Here is a 14,698-nt window from a genome sequence, read left to right as displayed (position 1 = left end):
CAGTTTCCTATTTTTAGGATTACGGACATGCATTCTGCATTTCCCTTGGGGAACCAAACGCGCTCCGTTCCACATTTGCAGAACTTTGTTGCACTTTTGCAACTTGATCGAACTATTGACATGTTTAGCGGGTAATATATTCACAGCGGCTCCACTGTCCAATTGAAATTTCACTCGCTTCTTCGCAACTATCATTTCTGCGTAAATCTCCTTGTTGTCATTATTGCAAACTTGGTTTATCTCTGCAAGATGCACACACCCAATCACTTCAGGCTCATCGTCAGAGTCATACTCAGAATCGGTGTAGCCCACCGCATGTACACTTCTTGACCTGCATTTTGAAATGATTCAAACCACCACATTTGTGGCATTTCTGTCCATTTGCGGGACACTCCTGACGGTCTTTAGCATGCTTCCGTCCACAAAATCGACAGTCTATCAACCATTTCGACGTGTGGTGATTCGATGCACTATGCTCGTATTTCTTTGGCATTGGAGTATCGCCTCCTCTCGACTTTGGTTTCGATTTGAATCGTGACGACACCTTTTTTACATCTTCAGTCCCAGAAGAACCGATAACTTTGAGTTGAGTCTGTGCTAACTCAGCGGACTTGCAAATGTCAATACTCTTTTTTAACGACAACTTACGTTCTTGCAATAACTTTCGACGAGTGTTCTGATCTCGGATGCCAATCACAATTCGGTCACGAATCAGTGAATCCTCGAGATTTTCGAAATTACAAGTCTTTACCAACTCTCTCAGAGCACTAAGATACGTATCAAATCGCTCGCCAGACTCTTGGTTACGTGAATTGAACGTGAATCTCTCATACGTCTCGTTTACCGTTCCAATGATGTGATCATTGAGCTTTTTGACAATGTCCTTCAAACTTTTGCTCGACTCACAGGGCCGTATTTAGAGGGGGAGGGGGCAGGGGGGCAGCTGCCCCCCTGTGCAATAAATGTTGAAAAAAAAAATTTCAGACAGTAATAAAAAGACAAACTAATCTTAGCCATAGCTTTACCAGCATGATAGCAGCATATGGATAGCAGATGTTATCAACTCAGGTGCAACCCTTATAATCTGCAAATTAACATTTTCTGTCCAAATGTGGTATTTTCGTAAAATACTTCATAAAAGTGGTCCTTTTTTAGAGTAAAAATACTATTGATTCACACTTCCAAATGCCAGGAAAATGCCATTTCAGACCTTTTATTTTCAAATTTTTCTGGGGGAGGGCCCCAAACCCCCCCCCCCGGTTCGGATGCGCCTGCGGCGCATGCAGATCGCCTTCGGCGATCTATCCCACTGCCCCCCCTGGACAAAAAAGTTAAATACGGCCCTGACTCACCAGCAGCTGCTTCAAATGTGAAGCCGTTCAGGATCTTGAGACTCTGCGTTCCAAGCGCACTCTTGAATAATGCAACTCTGTAGGCCTCGTCCTTTCCAAGGAGGATACCGCGGTGACGTCACATCACGTGATCCCGACCCATATTACCGATCGCTATGGCCAATCAGATTCAGTCTACTGACAGCAGCAGCACTGAACACATCTCCACGTCTCACTGTCTGGTGCGCTCCTGTACACAAAAACACCAATAGACATGAAATATTGCAATACCCAGTACGGATTCTTCCTGTGTAAAATAATATTTACAGAGCAGATTAACTTCCACGAATAAAAAAGACGTTTGGCGTGGCCAAAGTGCGGAAATAATGTCTCCGCTAAAATACACTACGAAATACACTAGGCAATGCACTACGCAATATACAGTAGAGATGCAGTTGAGTTTGTTATTGTTTTGACTTAGAAGCCCGCCCATATCATAATATATTCATGTATTCATGAAGTATGAACTCATTTCTGTCCCATACAACTCTAAGAACAGTCAATTTCTCCTTTTAAAAATCATCAGCGAAACCGCGATATCCACAGGAAGATTTCGTTCTAGTGTCCGAAAATGCATGATCTTACAGGGGCGCTAACTCCACAAATAGAGGGGATCTATGGGGATCTATGCGAGTTTTAGGTCCTACATGTCTCCAACTTGTAAAATCTGTAAACATGCCTCCAAATCCTATTATGATAATGAAGAGATTGCCCCATATCTGGGAGACTGTTTTAAACCATCGCTTATTTTGGAAGATCGGTGCCCGGCTATTTGGTTTAAAAAAACCTATTTTTCCCCATCAAAACAGCACTTTTCATTATTCAAATGATAGCTTATTGTCTGAAGACTTATTTCATAGCAGAAAAGTACTAATAACTCTGATTTGATGCGAAAAATCTAACTTTTTTGATTAATTGATTTTCCTTGGCCGTGGATCGAGTTTGTTTACAATATGCAGCGCCATCTTGGAAAAGCCGTGACGTCACCGCGGTATCCTCCTTGCGTCCTTTCTTTCCAAATCAGCAACAATGGCATAGTTTTCCCATAGTTGCAACCACAACTTCCACCCTTCAACAGCATTAGCCTCATCAGATAAGTCAATTGGAGCGGGTGGTTGTATCGGTAGAAAGCTCTGGGCCAGGGGTGCAGGCACTGCAGCAACCGCTGCGGGACGAATGTCCGGCATGTCTGGTTCACCACCTGGCATCTTCAGTGTTGATTATACATGCAGCAATACACCCGTGAATATACACTAAAAGCACATGCTTTCACACTATTGACAATGTCACTTTGACTCATCAAATTCTCGGTTTTACTGCCATTACTATCACTTTGACCTGTATCGGAGGTGACTCGGGTACTTTCTTCTTTCTTTCATGGAGCCCTTAAGCTGTCACCATGTTTTAATGTTGGTTATAACGAAGGATAAAGTCGGGTTCACAAACTTAAACTTGTTTATTCAGCCATGATGAAAGTAGTACCAAGAGCTTAGGCCAGGTGTCACCACCTTACAGTGGCATACTGTAACAACATGCAGGTTTGTTTTGTACAAGAGAGAACCTATATTTTAAAGATTGCACTTGCTGCATGTACCACCAGATTTTAATTCTTCCATGTTTATTTCAAAACACGTAGGCTGAAAAGACTACTGCAAAACCTGCCTAGTCATGTCTTCATGCTAGTCTCTTCAGTCCAATTTGCATAATGACTATTCAGATATGAATGTGTACATCATTTTTTAATAACCACTAATTCAGCAGAAAATGGGTGATACCCCCTGGTTTGTTCTGTACAGTTTTCAAAATTTTGATAAATGGGTGTAGACTTTTAAAATACTCTAATCTCCCACTTACCTGTCCCATTCCTGAACCCGGAAAATCATCAGAAAATCCTAAGTCCAATAAAATGGGGTGGGGTATGGTCGGAAACAGAATGCCCTGGATCAATATTATAATTGTTCTGTCGACTTCCTTGTCACACCCCAGAGCCTGGCAAAGAATTACACTAGGCCTAATCGGGTGAGGTTACGGATGACCTCAGTGACATAACAATTACGTATTCTCCAAAACAGTATAAGAGAAGTTGGACAGTTCTTGTGTACTCATTGATGTTTTTGTCAGAGGTTCGATTTGTTAATCGACGAGATGCGTTTGTTTTGGATTTTTTGCTTTGCCATTGGATTTTGGGTCGTGAATTCGATGGATAACGGTGACGACGGTGATGGTGGCGGTAATGGTGGGCATGGTGATGGTGGTGACGACGGAGGTAATAATGGTGCGGCTAACGAAGGCCAAGAAAGGAGACATCTTCATGGCTACAGCTTGAATCAGCGTTTGGACTACGTGGATACTTTTAGGCTGCACCATGCGATGGGCATTGCGCATGCCCGGTCTTGTCGTTCTTTTGCCGTACATCACCGCATCCATCCAAGGACATTCTCAAGATGGCTAGACCAGTATGAAGAGATGTCGGAACGCCGCGACAGGTGCACCCAAATTGAGAGGAGACGGCGGAGGATTCGGCAGCATGGCAATGATGAACAAGGTAACTCATTTTTGTCAGGAATTTACGAAAGATGTACAATTTTAAGTGAAGTAGGCCCATAAGATTAAGGCCTGTACTCACTGACGCGTTTTTCCGCCGCATTTTCACCGCCGGGCGGGGAATCCTTTGTTCACCTAATGAATAACAATTGATTTCCGCGCCTCGGTGAAAACGCGGCGCAAAAGCGCGACAGTGAGTTCAGGCTTTCACTGTGAAATGAGGTTTTATCCATAGTTCGACATTATTCAGGGACTCTTCTTAGATTTCAGGCATACTCTACTCTTCTCCCCCTCCGATTCATCCCTTCACCGTCTGCTTGATAGGCCTACCGTTTGTCCTTTTCAGCGTTTTGGGCAGACATGGAAAATCAGCTCAACGACTGGTTTATTCAACGCCGCCAGCATGGAATTCCAGTATCCGGGATCGATCTCCAGTCACAAGCAGCCAGAGAATACAGACAATGGTGGACTAATCTGACGGAGGAACAAAGGCAGCAGACGAGAGCGCAAAGGCCTCGCAATCAGGATTTCCGAGCGTCAGATCACTGGCTGACCCGATTCAAAGAAAGGTAAAAACAACGAAGCCATTTCGTAAATTGGTATCTCACTTGGGTTGGGTTCTCTCACAACTTTTGTTCTGCCATAATGGAATAATGGGCCCAATGACCAAGAAATGGACAGTAATGGGGGAGTAAGCTACGTTTTTCAAAGCTAAAAGTGGTCTCCTTTTCCTTTCAGAAAAAGAATAAGCCATCGAAGAAAGAATAAGGACACGCGAACCCTCCCCGACAACGCTATGGAAATAGCGGCCGTCTATCGTAGGGAAACGTCTCAAATCATCCAAAATGGAAATTTCCATGTGATCATCAACATGGATGAAACATTTGTCAACTTTGACATGGTGCCGAAAACCACAATGGCTACAACAGGATCACATTCGATCGACATCAGATCCTCAAGAGGGAACGGGAAGATTGGATGCACGGTAACCTTGGCCGTCTCCAGCGATGGACGAAAACTACCAGCTGAGGTCAACTTTAGGGGCTTGGATGCTGAAGGCGAAGTTATTGCAGAACTGCGAGCCCATGCTCCCCAGAACGTGCGAGTAAGTAAACCTTTTCATTAACTAATCCTGGTTTATTAGCTGTTAGATGACCATATCATCTTCAACTGCCAATGGAGCTAGCTCTATGATCTGCCTGCTCCTCGTGTTTAATTTCCATTCTTTTTACGAATCCTGTTCTATTTTTAGAATCATTGCAGTACGTTGATCTTTGAAACCATTTCCCAAAGCTATCAGCTGGCTGAGCAACAATACAATCGGAGAATGAGTCATACATTTTCATGAATTGCACCGATTTATTCTTTATTTCTAAACGAAACGTTTTAATCTTAGGTTACAGGTACTCGAATGGCTGGGCAAGACATCAGTCATTGATCGAATGGTTGCAAGCCATTGCTGTGCCATTTATTGCCGGAGCAACCTTTCTCCTCATCTTGGATCGCTACCCTGCCCATAGACATCATCTGTTTACGGAGGAAATTCCGCGGCAAAATGGACAGGATTCGTTCATTCCTGGACGATGCACTTCAATTTTGCAACCTTTGGACTTAACTGTAAATCGCAGTTTTAAATGTCATCTCAGATTGGTGTGGAAAGCCTGGAAGATTGGACATACCGAAGATGATGGACACTGTGATCAGATTTCCCGCCAGGAAGTAGTACGTATGATCAGTCTCGCCTGGGAAAGAGTGGCATTCCAAGTGATAGTCAGTGGGTGGAGACTAAGTGGACTTCTTCCGGACGGGAATGACGACCCAGTGATCCCGCATCCAGCAGATGGGGAACTTGAAGAGGTTAATGATGAGCTTGAGTTTGACCCTGATGACGCTGATGTTGACTTTCATGATGAATAAAACCTTATCAGAATGTTAATCTTCTGTTCAATTTTTTCTTTAATGCCCATTATCAGGCAGTAGATCACCCTGTTCTTTCGTCCCAGTTCCAATCTAGTGACTTTACCCTTCCATGTCAAAGACGAGGCCACTCTTTTTAACTACAGGTGATGAAATCAACAATCAGGCCCGATCACAGTTTAAAGACTCCTTGTGGGTGTTCCTAGACCACTTCACTGCTCAACTGCAGAATAGCCAGGACTCTTCTATAATCACCCTTATTCCATTGGGCAATTGATCGGTTGTAGTAGCTCCCATTGTGTAAATACAGTGTGTTAAATGGTGAACGAATCGCCACAGTGATCTTGAGCTGTTACGAAACCGTGACCCTAATTGCCCCGGTCGCCCAGCCGCAGTACACGTAAACGACTACGTGACTAGGCAAGATTGTCGTAAAGCCTTACAGTGTCCATTGTCATGTCACTACTCCAGGCTGTTCCATAAATTGAGCTCTGCCCCAACCAAAATTAGCAATATTCGGACTTAGTCACTTGCGATAGGGTTTGGAAATGGGACAGGTAAGTGGGAGATTAGAGTACATGTACATACATGTTATTAGTAATAAAAAGTTTACAATGTACATTCTTTCTTTTTCAGTTTCCTATGGTGAGGCTTGCTTCGTTTCAGATAAGAAATATCTCCACGCAGCAGCTACAAATCCTCTGGCACATCCTTCAAGGATCGTCGGAAAATCTCAAATGGTTTCATACCATATTTGTTTCGCATCTGCAAGATTTCATCCCGGGTTTTTTCAGACATCCTTGGAAGAAGGACTGGCTGCATGTTTTCTGAAGGAGAGCCATGCTGCCCACCAATTCTTATCTTCCACTTTTTCAAATTGCTGAGATGGATTGTCATTGAGAGAGTCAGGGAGCAGTTATGGCAACTGTGCCTCTTGCCACCACTACAGCCTGAAATTTAAAAGAAATGTATCATGAAAGTTGTGTGGACGCATGTCATAAGTATCACTCTAAGATAACAATATTCTTTTACTCCCTCTTTATTCACAAGATAGGGTTAACTGCAATGATAGAAAACAAACCAGGCATAGAAATATAATCAATTAGGATCAGGAATAAATCTGGTTGCAAAAAAAACACTCTGAGTCAGAGGCCCAAACACACAAGCTCAAAAAATAAATGCAAGCCATAACAGTTAATTCCAGTATACCTCCAGGATTTGGGGCTTAAAATACTCTAATTCAATGGAAGGAGTTCAAGGAAGAGGCCAGGACCCTGCACCCATTTTTTTCACACATTTCTCTAATAAAAGTTACAGTAGGCTACCTTCTCTACAATGTATGTGAAGTTTGGTGCAAATTCGGCCATTAGTTTTCGAATTCTGGAGGATCACAATGCATTATTCCATTACATCTTACCTCTGCTCAGCCAGGCATAGGGCCCTACCTACTAATCGAACCTTGTCGATTTGTCGGGCCTCGATCAAGAGGCCATCTGGTCCATGAAAAACCATGAGCAAATGTTTGTGCAATGCGTAAATTGTTTGGAATATATTTGGTTTGGTTAGAACCCTCTGTTTTGAATATTGCGCCTATTTTCCCAGTTATTTGCCTATCGTCACCTTTGACATGTTCTTTCGCTAACTTTAACTTGCGCGCGCGCTGAGACAACCCCGCGTCGTGAGTTGCGATGACGTAACATGCGCTTCAGCCATTTCGATTTGTCAGGGAAGGTCTTCGCGGATTTCGTCCCTCTTTTTTGTGGGTTTTTTGTAACTCTTTATGGTTTGAATCGGGAGGTTTCAAGATTCAGGTAAAAGCAAAATATGTATAGAAACCCCTAGCCCACTGTCATTCAGAATAGTTAAAGGTGTACATCAAAATCAAGGTTTGATTGTCCGTTGTCTTGAATGCTTCGCCAGAAGTTTCGATGAGTGCGCGCCTCGTGCGATGCGTACATCTATGCATTGAGCATGCACTCTGTGTATAGGAGCAACGTCTCCCAGCGATTTTACAGTACCAATATCATTATGTCATGTACTAAGTTGTGAGAATATTTAGGACTGCTTTCAATGATCTGTGTGACAGTAATATGTAGGTTTTAGTTCTCCGTGTAAGACCATGTTGTAGGAAAGACAAATTTGAGGACATTTGTATACTACAAGTATGGTTGTGATGTAGTGTTTCTGATTGTGACACATGTTTGTACTATTTCAGAAAACCCCATGTTATGGTGTTAAAAGAAGATTAGAAATCGACTCCCGAATTGTTGAGTTTTCCATCCCTGTCTCCACCATTCTTTTCTGAATCCTGCTTCTGCACTGGTGAAGATCGACATGGCGCCGATGGAAGACTTAAATAGCAAACGCAAAGGACTGCGTGCCCGTTGCACGAGGGCTATCAACCACCTTAAAGAGAACATCGATAAGGACACGATTTCGCTGCTGAGACTTGAGCGAGAACTGGATGCCCTTGCAGCGGACTTTAGACAGGCATGTGACATCAATACTGATATGATTTCGCTGGTGGAGGAAGATTCGACGGATGCTGATGCATTTGTTCATTGGGAGGCGGAACTGATTGAGGTGTATTACAACTTTATTGATGAAGCCGCTGCCCATCAATCGAAGCTGGCCAAAGCTCGGCCACCTTCCCCCACAGCTTCTACTGGTGGGCCTGCATCCGGTGCTGCTGTCATCACGTCGCCCCCTGCTGGACTGGTTCCTGTGTCATTGCCGCCAGTCACTGCTGTCATCACGTCGCCCCTGCTGGACTGGTTCCTGTGTCGCTGCCAAGCGGTACTACTGCTGCTGCTGCCACGACGGCCCCTCCTGGGCTGTTTTCCGCCTCGCTGCCGACTGTTCCTGCTACGTTGCCACCTGGTTTTGGTCCGCCACCCGGCTTGTCCCCAGTGATGACTGCTGCTGGTCCATTGTCGCTGTCAAGTACACCGTCCATTGGTGTACCGCTTGCCAGCCCGTCTTCGATTCGGTCTGGTGTTCGACTCTCTGCCGGAGTCGCGTTGGATCCAGAGCCCACCTTCGACCGGTGGATCGATGAACTGGTGGAGTTTCAAGAGACGGTATTGCCCGGTGGTGTCAGTGGTGAATTGACTATAGCGTCTGCCCTCTATCGCATAGAGGCGGGTAGAGACATTCCTACATTAAAGATAAAATCGTTCAGCGGTAAAGCGATCGATTATGTAGACTTTATCGATAGCTTTAAACTACACATTCATGAGAAACCACATCTCAAAGATGATGCCCGTCTTGCGCAATTGAGAATGCATCTCTCTGGTGATGCTGAACGTTTGATAGCTGGTTTAGGATGTGCAGGTGTGATGTATGCAACCGCGTTGAAACAACTTAAGGACCAATTTGGGGCCCGCAGTGTAGTTGCTCGTGCCTTTATTGATAGAATTGCAAGGGGTAAAAAGATTGATAATTCTAGAGATGCACTTCGTGATTTCTCCATTGATGTTATTAATGTCATCGCAGGTCTGCAGCGCCTCCAGTACTTCGCTGATGTGAACGCCGTTGCAACTCTACGCCGCATCGTCCAGCGTCTCCCTGATTACCTCATTGACAAGTGGCAGGACACAGCCGCCCACATTCGCGAGCGTGACCCTATACGCGCGCCATCAATAACCGATCTGTCCGATTTCCTACGCAAGAAAGTCAGGGCAAAGTGCGACCCAGACTTTGGGGATCTCCGCTCCACTGACAAGGGTGTTGCTGGTAGTAAGTATGAAAAGCAAGGTACCGGTAGTCGCTCCTTTGCTGCGCAGGCTGTCAAGTATAAGTGTTACATCTGCTCTGAGCCACACAAGGTGCCTGAGTGCCCCACATTTGTCAGTAATTCAGTCTCAGAACGTCACAATCTTGTCAAGACACATAATCTGTGTTTTTCATGTCTTGTCAGGGGTCATCGATCTAAAGACTGCAGGTCGAAGAGGAAATGTGGGAAAGCTGGATGCACTAGGTGGCATCATGTGATGCTACATGTTGACTCTCCACCTCCGATTGTCCAGTCTGCTCCTTTTTCAGGTTCTGCCACAGCGGCTATTGACAAAAATGGTATTCTGCCTGTTGTTAGGGTGTTGTTTAGGGCTGAGAATGGTAGGATCAGGCAGGGGAATGTCTTGGTTGATTCAGGGTCAACGACCAACATTATCCGGAGGGATTTTGCAAGAGGTTTGGGCCTCCAGGGCAAGAACGAGCCCATTGAAGTTCAAGTTGTTGGTGGGTCACAGCAGGGCCAGCAGGATAGTCGTAGACTAAAGTTCTGGATTTCCCATTTGGATGGAGGGGAGGAGCACTTAGTTGAGGCTCATGAGATGGATTGCACAGTATCTGAGGTCTCACCTTTGAACATGGAATATTTGCATTCATTTTCTCATCTCAGGGATTTGAACATCTCCCACCCTGGTGGTCCAGTCGACCTAATATTGGGGGTTCAGTACAGTCATCTCCACTCAGAGGAAGAGGTCAGGCGTGGATTGGATTTTGAGCCCATAGCCAAGCGCATCCCACTGGGTTGGTATGTAATCGGTTCTGAGGGGAAGGCCCCTAAGCGGCTGTCTGTGAATCTGGTTAGGAAGGTCGATATGTCTGACTTGTATGACCTGGAGGTGCTTGGGGTCAGAGCCCCAACTTGTCAATGCCCTGTTGATCCCATGTCCTCAGAGGACAGGAAGTCTCTAGCGCTGTTGGAGAGATCTGTGAGTCTGGAGGGGGACCGATACATGATCGGTTTACCCTGGAAGAGAGATCCCTGTCTCTTGCCTGACAATTATTGCCTGACCAAGAAGAGGCTAATCTCTTTGGAAAGGAGTCTGTCTCGTACTCCAGAGAAGGCTTTGCTTTATGATGCCGCCGTCCAGGAGTATGTCGACAAGGGATGGGCCGTAAGGGTTGACCCCTGTGATCTTGAGAAGAGGCCTAGGTTTTATCTGCCGCATCATGGCATATACCGTCCTGATAAACTCAGCACACCCCTAAGAGTAGTCTTTGACCCAGCTTGTCAGTTCCAGGGTGTCTCCTTAAATTCTTTTCTATATAAGGGCCCAAATTTGATTGGAAACTTGTTTGGAGTATTGCTTAGGTTCAGGGAGGACTTAGTTGCTATTGTGGGTGACATCTCTAAAATGTTCCTTCAGATTTTGTTGAAGCCTGAGGATACCGAGGTGCATCGTTTTCTGTGGCGAAACCGGGATGACACAAGAGACCCTGAAATCTTCAAGCTGACCAGAGTTGCATTTGGTGATCGATCATCCCCTGACATGGCGAGCCTAGTGATGTTGAAGATAGCTGAGCGCCACAAGACGTCTCATCCGGAGGCTGCCCAGGTCCTAGAAGAAGATCGATACGTGGACGACCTGATACATTCCTGTGGAAAGACAGACGTTGCCCGAGGCAAGATGAGTGATCTTGATGAAATCCTAGCGACAGGGAGCTTCAGAGTCAAGGAGTGGTACATTTCTCGTGGTATCGGTAAACCTGAAGGTCAGCCAGCTAGTGTGCATAGTGGTGAGTCTATTAGTCTTGGAGGTAGCGGTAACGATAGCGTCAAGACCCTTGGGGTCTCTTGGGATCATAGCACTGATTTTATTCATTTCAAGGTGAAGGATCCACCTGACTCGTCTTTGACTAAGAGGTCTGTATTGTCTCATCTGTCAACTCTCTTTGATCCGCTTGGTCTTGCTACCCCAGTCACAATCACTGCCAAAATTGCCATGCAGGACATTTGGAGACTCAAGGACTTTGGTTGGGACACTGGTCTGCCCCCCGACCAGGTTCAGCGATGGAATGAGATTTTCTCCAGTTTCAAACAACTTGAGACAGTGTCTGTCCCTAGGTCAGTTAAACCAGACGACGCATTTGGAATTCCCCAACTTCATGTTTTCGGGGATGCCAGCATTCATGCATATGGGGCTGTTGCCTACATGCTGTGGCCAACAGCTGATGGTATTAGCGTCCGCCTGTTCTCGTCTTAGGCTAGGGTGGCCCCACTCCACCAAACCACAATTCCGCGCCTTGAGCTGATGGCAGCTCTCATTGCCTCACGTCTGGCTAAGACTATTCATTCTGAGCTGCGTACCAAGCCTGAGGTCCACTTGTGGTCTGATTCTGAGATTGTCCTCCACTGGGTCAAGTCTGACTCTCTCTCCTTGAAGCAATTTGTTGGGGTAAGAGTTGCTGAAATTCAGGCAACCTGGGATCCCTCAGTTTGGAAGTTTGTCCCAACAGCCCAGAATCCTGCGGATGATCTCACCAGGGGATTGACACCAGAAGAGATGGCCGGTCGCTGGATTGAGGGGCCAGAGTTTCTGAGGAAAGGAGAGACACATTGGCCAGCTCAGCCGTCGAAGATTGCTGAAAGGGATTGTGAGAAGAGACCGGAAAGACAACCCCCCAATATGTCTGCATCAGCTGTGAAGATTGTTCCACCAATCAAGTGTGAAGACTATTCAAGTTGGCCTAGACTTATCAATGTGACAGCATTGTGCCTCCGCTTCTTTGGTAATCTGAGGGCCAGGGCAAGAAAGGAGGATATAAAGACCGGAGAGCTTGAACCAGGAGAACGAGAAAGAGCTGAAAGGTACTGGGTTTCTACTGCGCAGAGAGGGCTCATTGATTGGGAAACTCGTTGCAAGGATCTGGCTCCCTTTAAGGACAATCAGGGTTTGCTCAGGGTAGGAGGTCGTCTTCGCAAGTCTCCGCTGTCCTATGATGAAAATCATCCTTTTCTCCTCCCAGCATCTTGCCACATTTCCAGATTGTTGATGAGAAATGTCCACTGGAAAAATGGACATTGCGGGTCTGAAAGTACTCTCTGCCATGGCCGGAGAAAGTACTGGTTTCTGAGAGGTCGGAATTTGGCACGTCAGATTGTTAGAGATTGTGTGGTGTGTAGGAAATTGCGCAAGTCTCCACTGGTCCCTTGGATGGCTGACCTACCCAGTGAGCGTCTTGCATTGTTTGCTCCAGTCTACAGTACTACAGGCCTTGATCTGTTTGGTCCATTCTTCCTCAAATGTGGTAGAAATAAGAGCACGAAGGCTTGGGGAGCCATCTTCACCTGTGGTACTGTAAGGGCAGTACATCTTGAGATTGTGGAAAATTTGTCCACTCAGGCATTTCTCCATGCCTTCAGGAGATTTGTCTCGCATCATGGATGGCCGTCAACTATCATCTCAGACAATGGTAGCTCCTTTATCAGCACGGAGAAGGAGCTAAAGAAACTTGTACAGGAAGGGCGAGAGCAAATTCAAAGGTTTGTCGTTCTCCACCAAGTCAAGTGGCGTTTTATAACCCCTCTAAGTCCAAACCAGGGAGGATTTTATGAATCACTTGTAAAATTGGTCAAGAAAGGTCTCAAGTTAGTTGTTGGACAACAAACCCTCACGTGGAATGAAATGTCCACAGTATTCGCGGAGGTCCAGAATCTGGTCAACTCCAGGCCATTGGGTTATAGTTTAAATGATCCCAATGATTTACAGCCCTTAACGCCCAACCACTTTCTTCTTGGAAGAGCATCGGCTGAAACGCCACAAGGTCCATTCAACCCAACCAAAAATCTCCACAAGAGATTTGAATTTACCCAGAGTTTGGTAAATCAGTTTTGGACACGGTTTGTTCGGGAATATTTGCCCACATTGCAAAGAAGGTCTAAGTGGCTTCGGAAGGACAGAGAGGTTCAGGTTGGTGACATTGTCCTTTTGGTTGATCCAAGTGCAGTGCGCGGTCAGTGGGAGCTAGGTCGAATCGAAGAAGTATTCCCTGGAGACGACGGTGTCATCCGCAATGTTCGCGTCAAAGTCAAGACCGGTTTCAGGAATCGTTCAATTCAGAGATGTGTTCCTATCCTAGAGTGTGATGGTGAGGACAGTGATTTCGTTGGAAGTGAGGAGGTGGTTCATGAGGACCAATAGATATTGTGTTTTTGTGCCTTGGAAGAAGGACTGGCTGCATGTTTTCTGAAGGAGAGCCATGCTGCCCACCAATTCTTATCTTCCACTTTTTCAAATTGCTGAGATGGATTGTCATTGAGAGAGTCAGGGAGCAGTTATGGCAACTGTGCCTCTTGCCACCACTACAGCCTGAAATTTAAAAGAAATGTATCATGAAAGTTGTGTGGACGCATGTCATAAGTATCACTCTAAGATAACAATATTCTTTTACTCCCTCTTTATTCACAAGATAGGGTTAACTGCAATGATAGAAAACAAACCAGGCATAGAAATATAATCAATTAGGATCAGGAATAAATCTGGTTGCAAAAAAAACACTCTGAGTCAGAGGCCCAAACACACAAGCTCAAAAAATAAATGCAAGCCATAACAGTTAATTCCAGTATACCTCCAGGATTTGGGGCTTAAAATACTCTAATTCAATGGAAGGAGTTCAAGGAAGAGGCCAGGACCCTGCACCCATTTTTTTCACACATTTCTCTAATAAAAGTTACAGTAGGCTACCTTCTCTACAATGTATGTGAAGTTTGGTGCAAATTCGGCCATTAGTTTTCGAATTCTGGAGGATCACAATGCATTATTCCATTACATCTTACCTCTGCTCAGCCAGGCATAGGGCCCTACCTACTAATCGAACCTTGTCGATTTGTCGGGCCTCGATCAAGAGGCCATCTGGTCCATGAAAAACCATGAGCAAATGTTTGTGCAATGCGTAAATTGTTTGGAATATATTTGGTTTGGTTAGAACCCTCTGTTTTGAATATTGCGCCTATTTTCCCAGTTATTTGCCTATCGTCACCTTTGACATGTTCTTTCGCTAACTTTAACTTGCGCGCGCGCTGAGACAACCCCGCGTCGTGAGTTGCGATGACGTAA

General features: G+C 45.4%; 1 protein-coding gene and 1 long non-coding RNA gene across 2 annotated transcripts in view; both read left to right on the top strand.

Annotated features, from left to right (window-relative positions):
• Nucleotides 1-14,698, top strand: part of LOC135493767 (uncharacterized) — a 115,718-nt gene that overhangs the window by 74,080 nt on the left and 26,940 nt on the right. The window lies entirely within an intron of this gene.
• Nucleotides 3,247-5,116, top strand: LOC135493761 (uncharacterized). Its single transcript, XM_064781311.1, has 3 exons — nt 3,247-3,936; nt 4,282-4,504; nt 4,674-5,116. Exons 1-3 carry the CDS (start codon nt 3,537-3,539, stop codon nt 5,059-5,061), a joined length of 1,011 nt encoding a protein of 336 aa, XP_064637381.1. The 5' UTR covers nt 3,247-3,536; the 3' UTR covers nt 5,062-5,116.

Source organism: Lineus longissimus, chromosome 9 (assembly GCF_910592395.1).
Source record: "Lineus longissimus chromosome 9, tnLinLong1.2, whole genome shotgun sequence".
NCBI lineage: Eukaryota > Metazoa > Nemertea > Pilidiophora > Heteronemertea > Lineidae > Lineus > Lineus longissimus.
The sequence above is the reverse complement of the archived record's forward strand: the minus strand, read 5'-3'. Positions and strand labels throughout refer to the sequence as shown.

Bases quoted from the DNA above. Each gene is read 5' to 3' on its own strand.
- LOC135493761 (XM_064781311.1), top strand. From the start codon at position 3,537: ATGCGTTTGTTTTGGATTTTTTGCTTTGCCATTGGATTTTGGGTCGTG. The intron at 3,937-4,281 runs GTAACTCATTTT...TGTCCTTTTCAG, and splicing joins GCATGGCAATGATGAACAAG to CGTTTTGGGCAGACATGGAA. The intron at 4,505-4,673 runs GTAAAAACAACG...TTTTCCTTTCAG, and splicing joins CTGACCCGATTCAAAGAAAG to AAAAAGAATAAGCCATCGAA.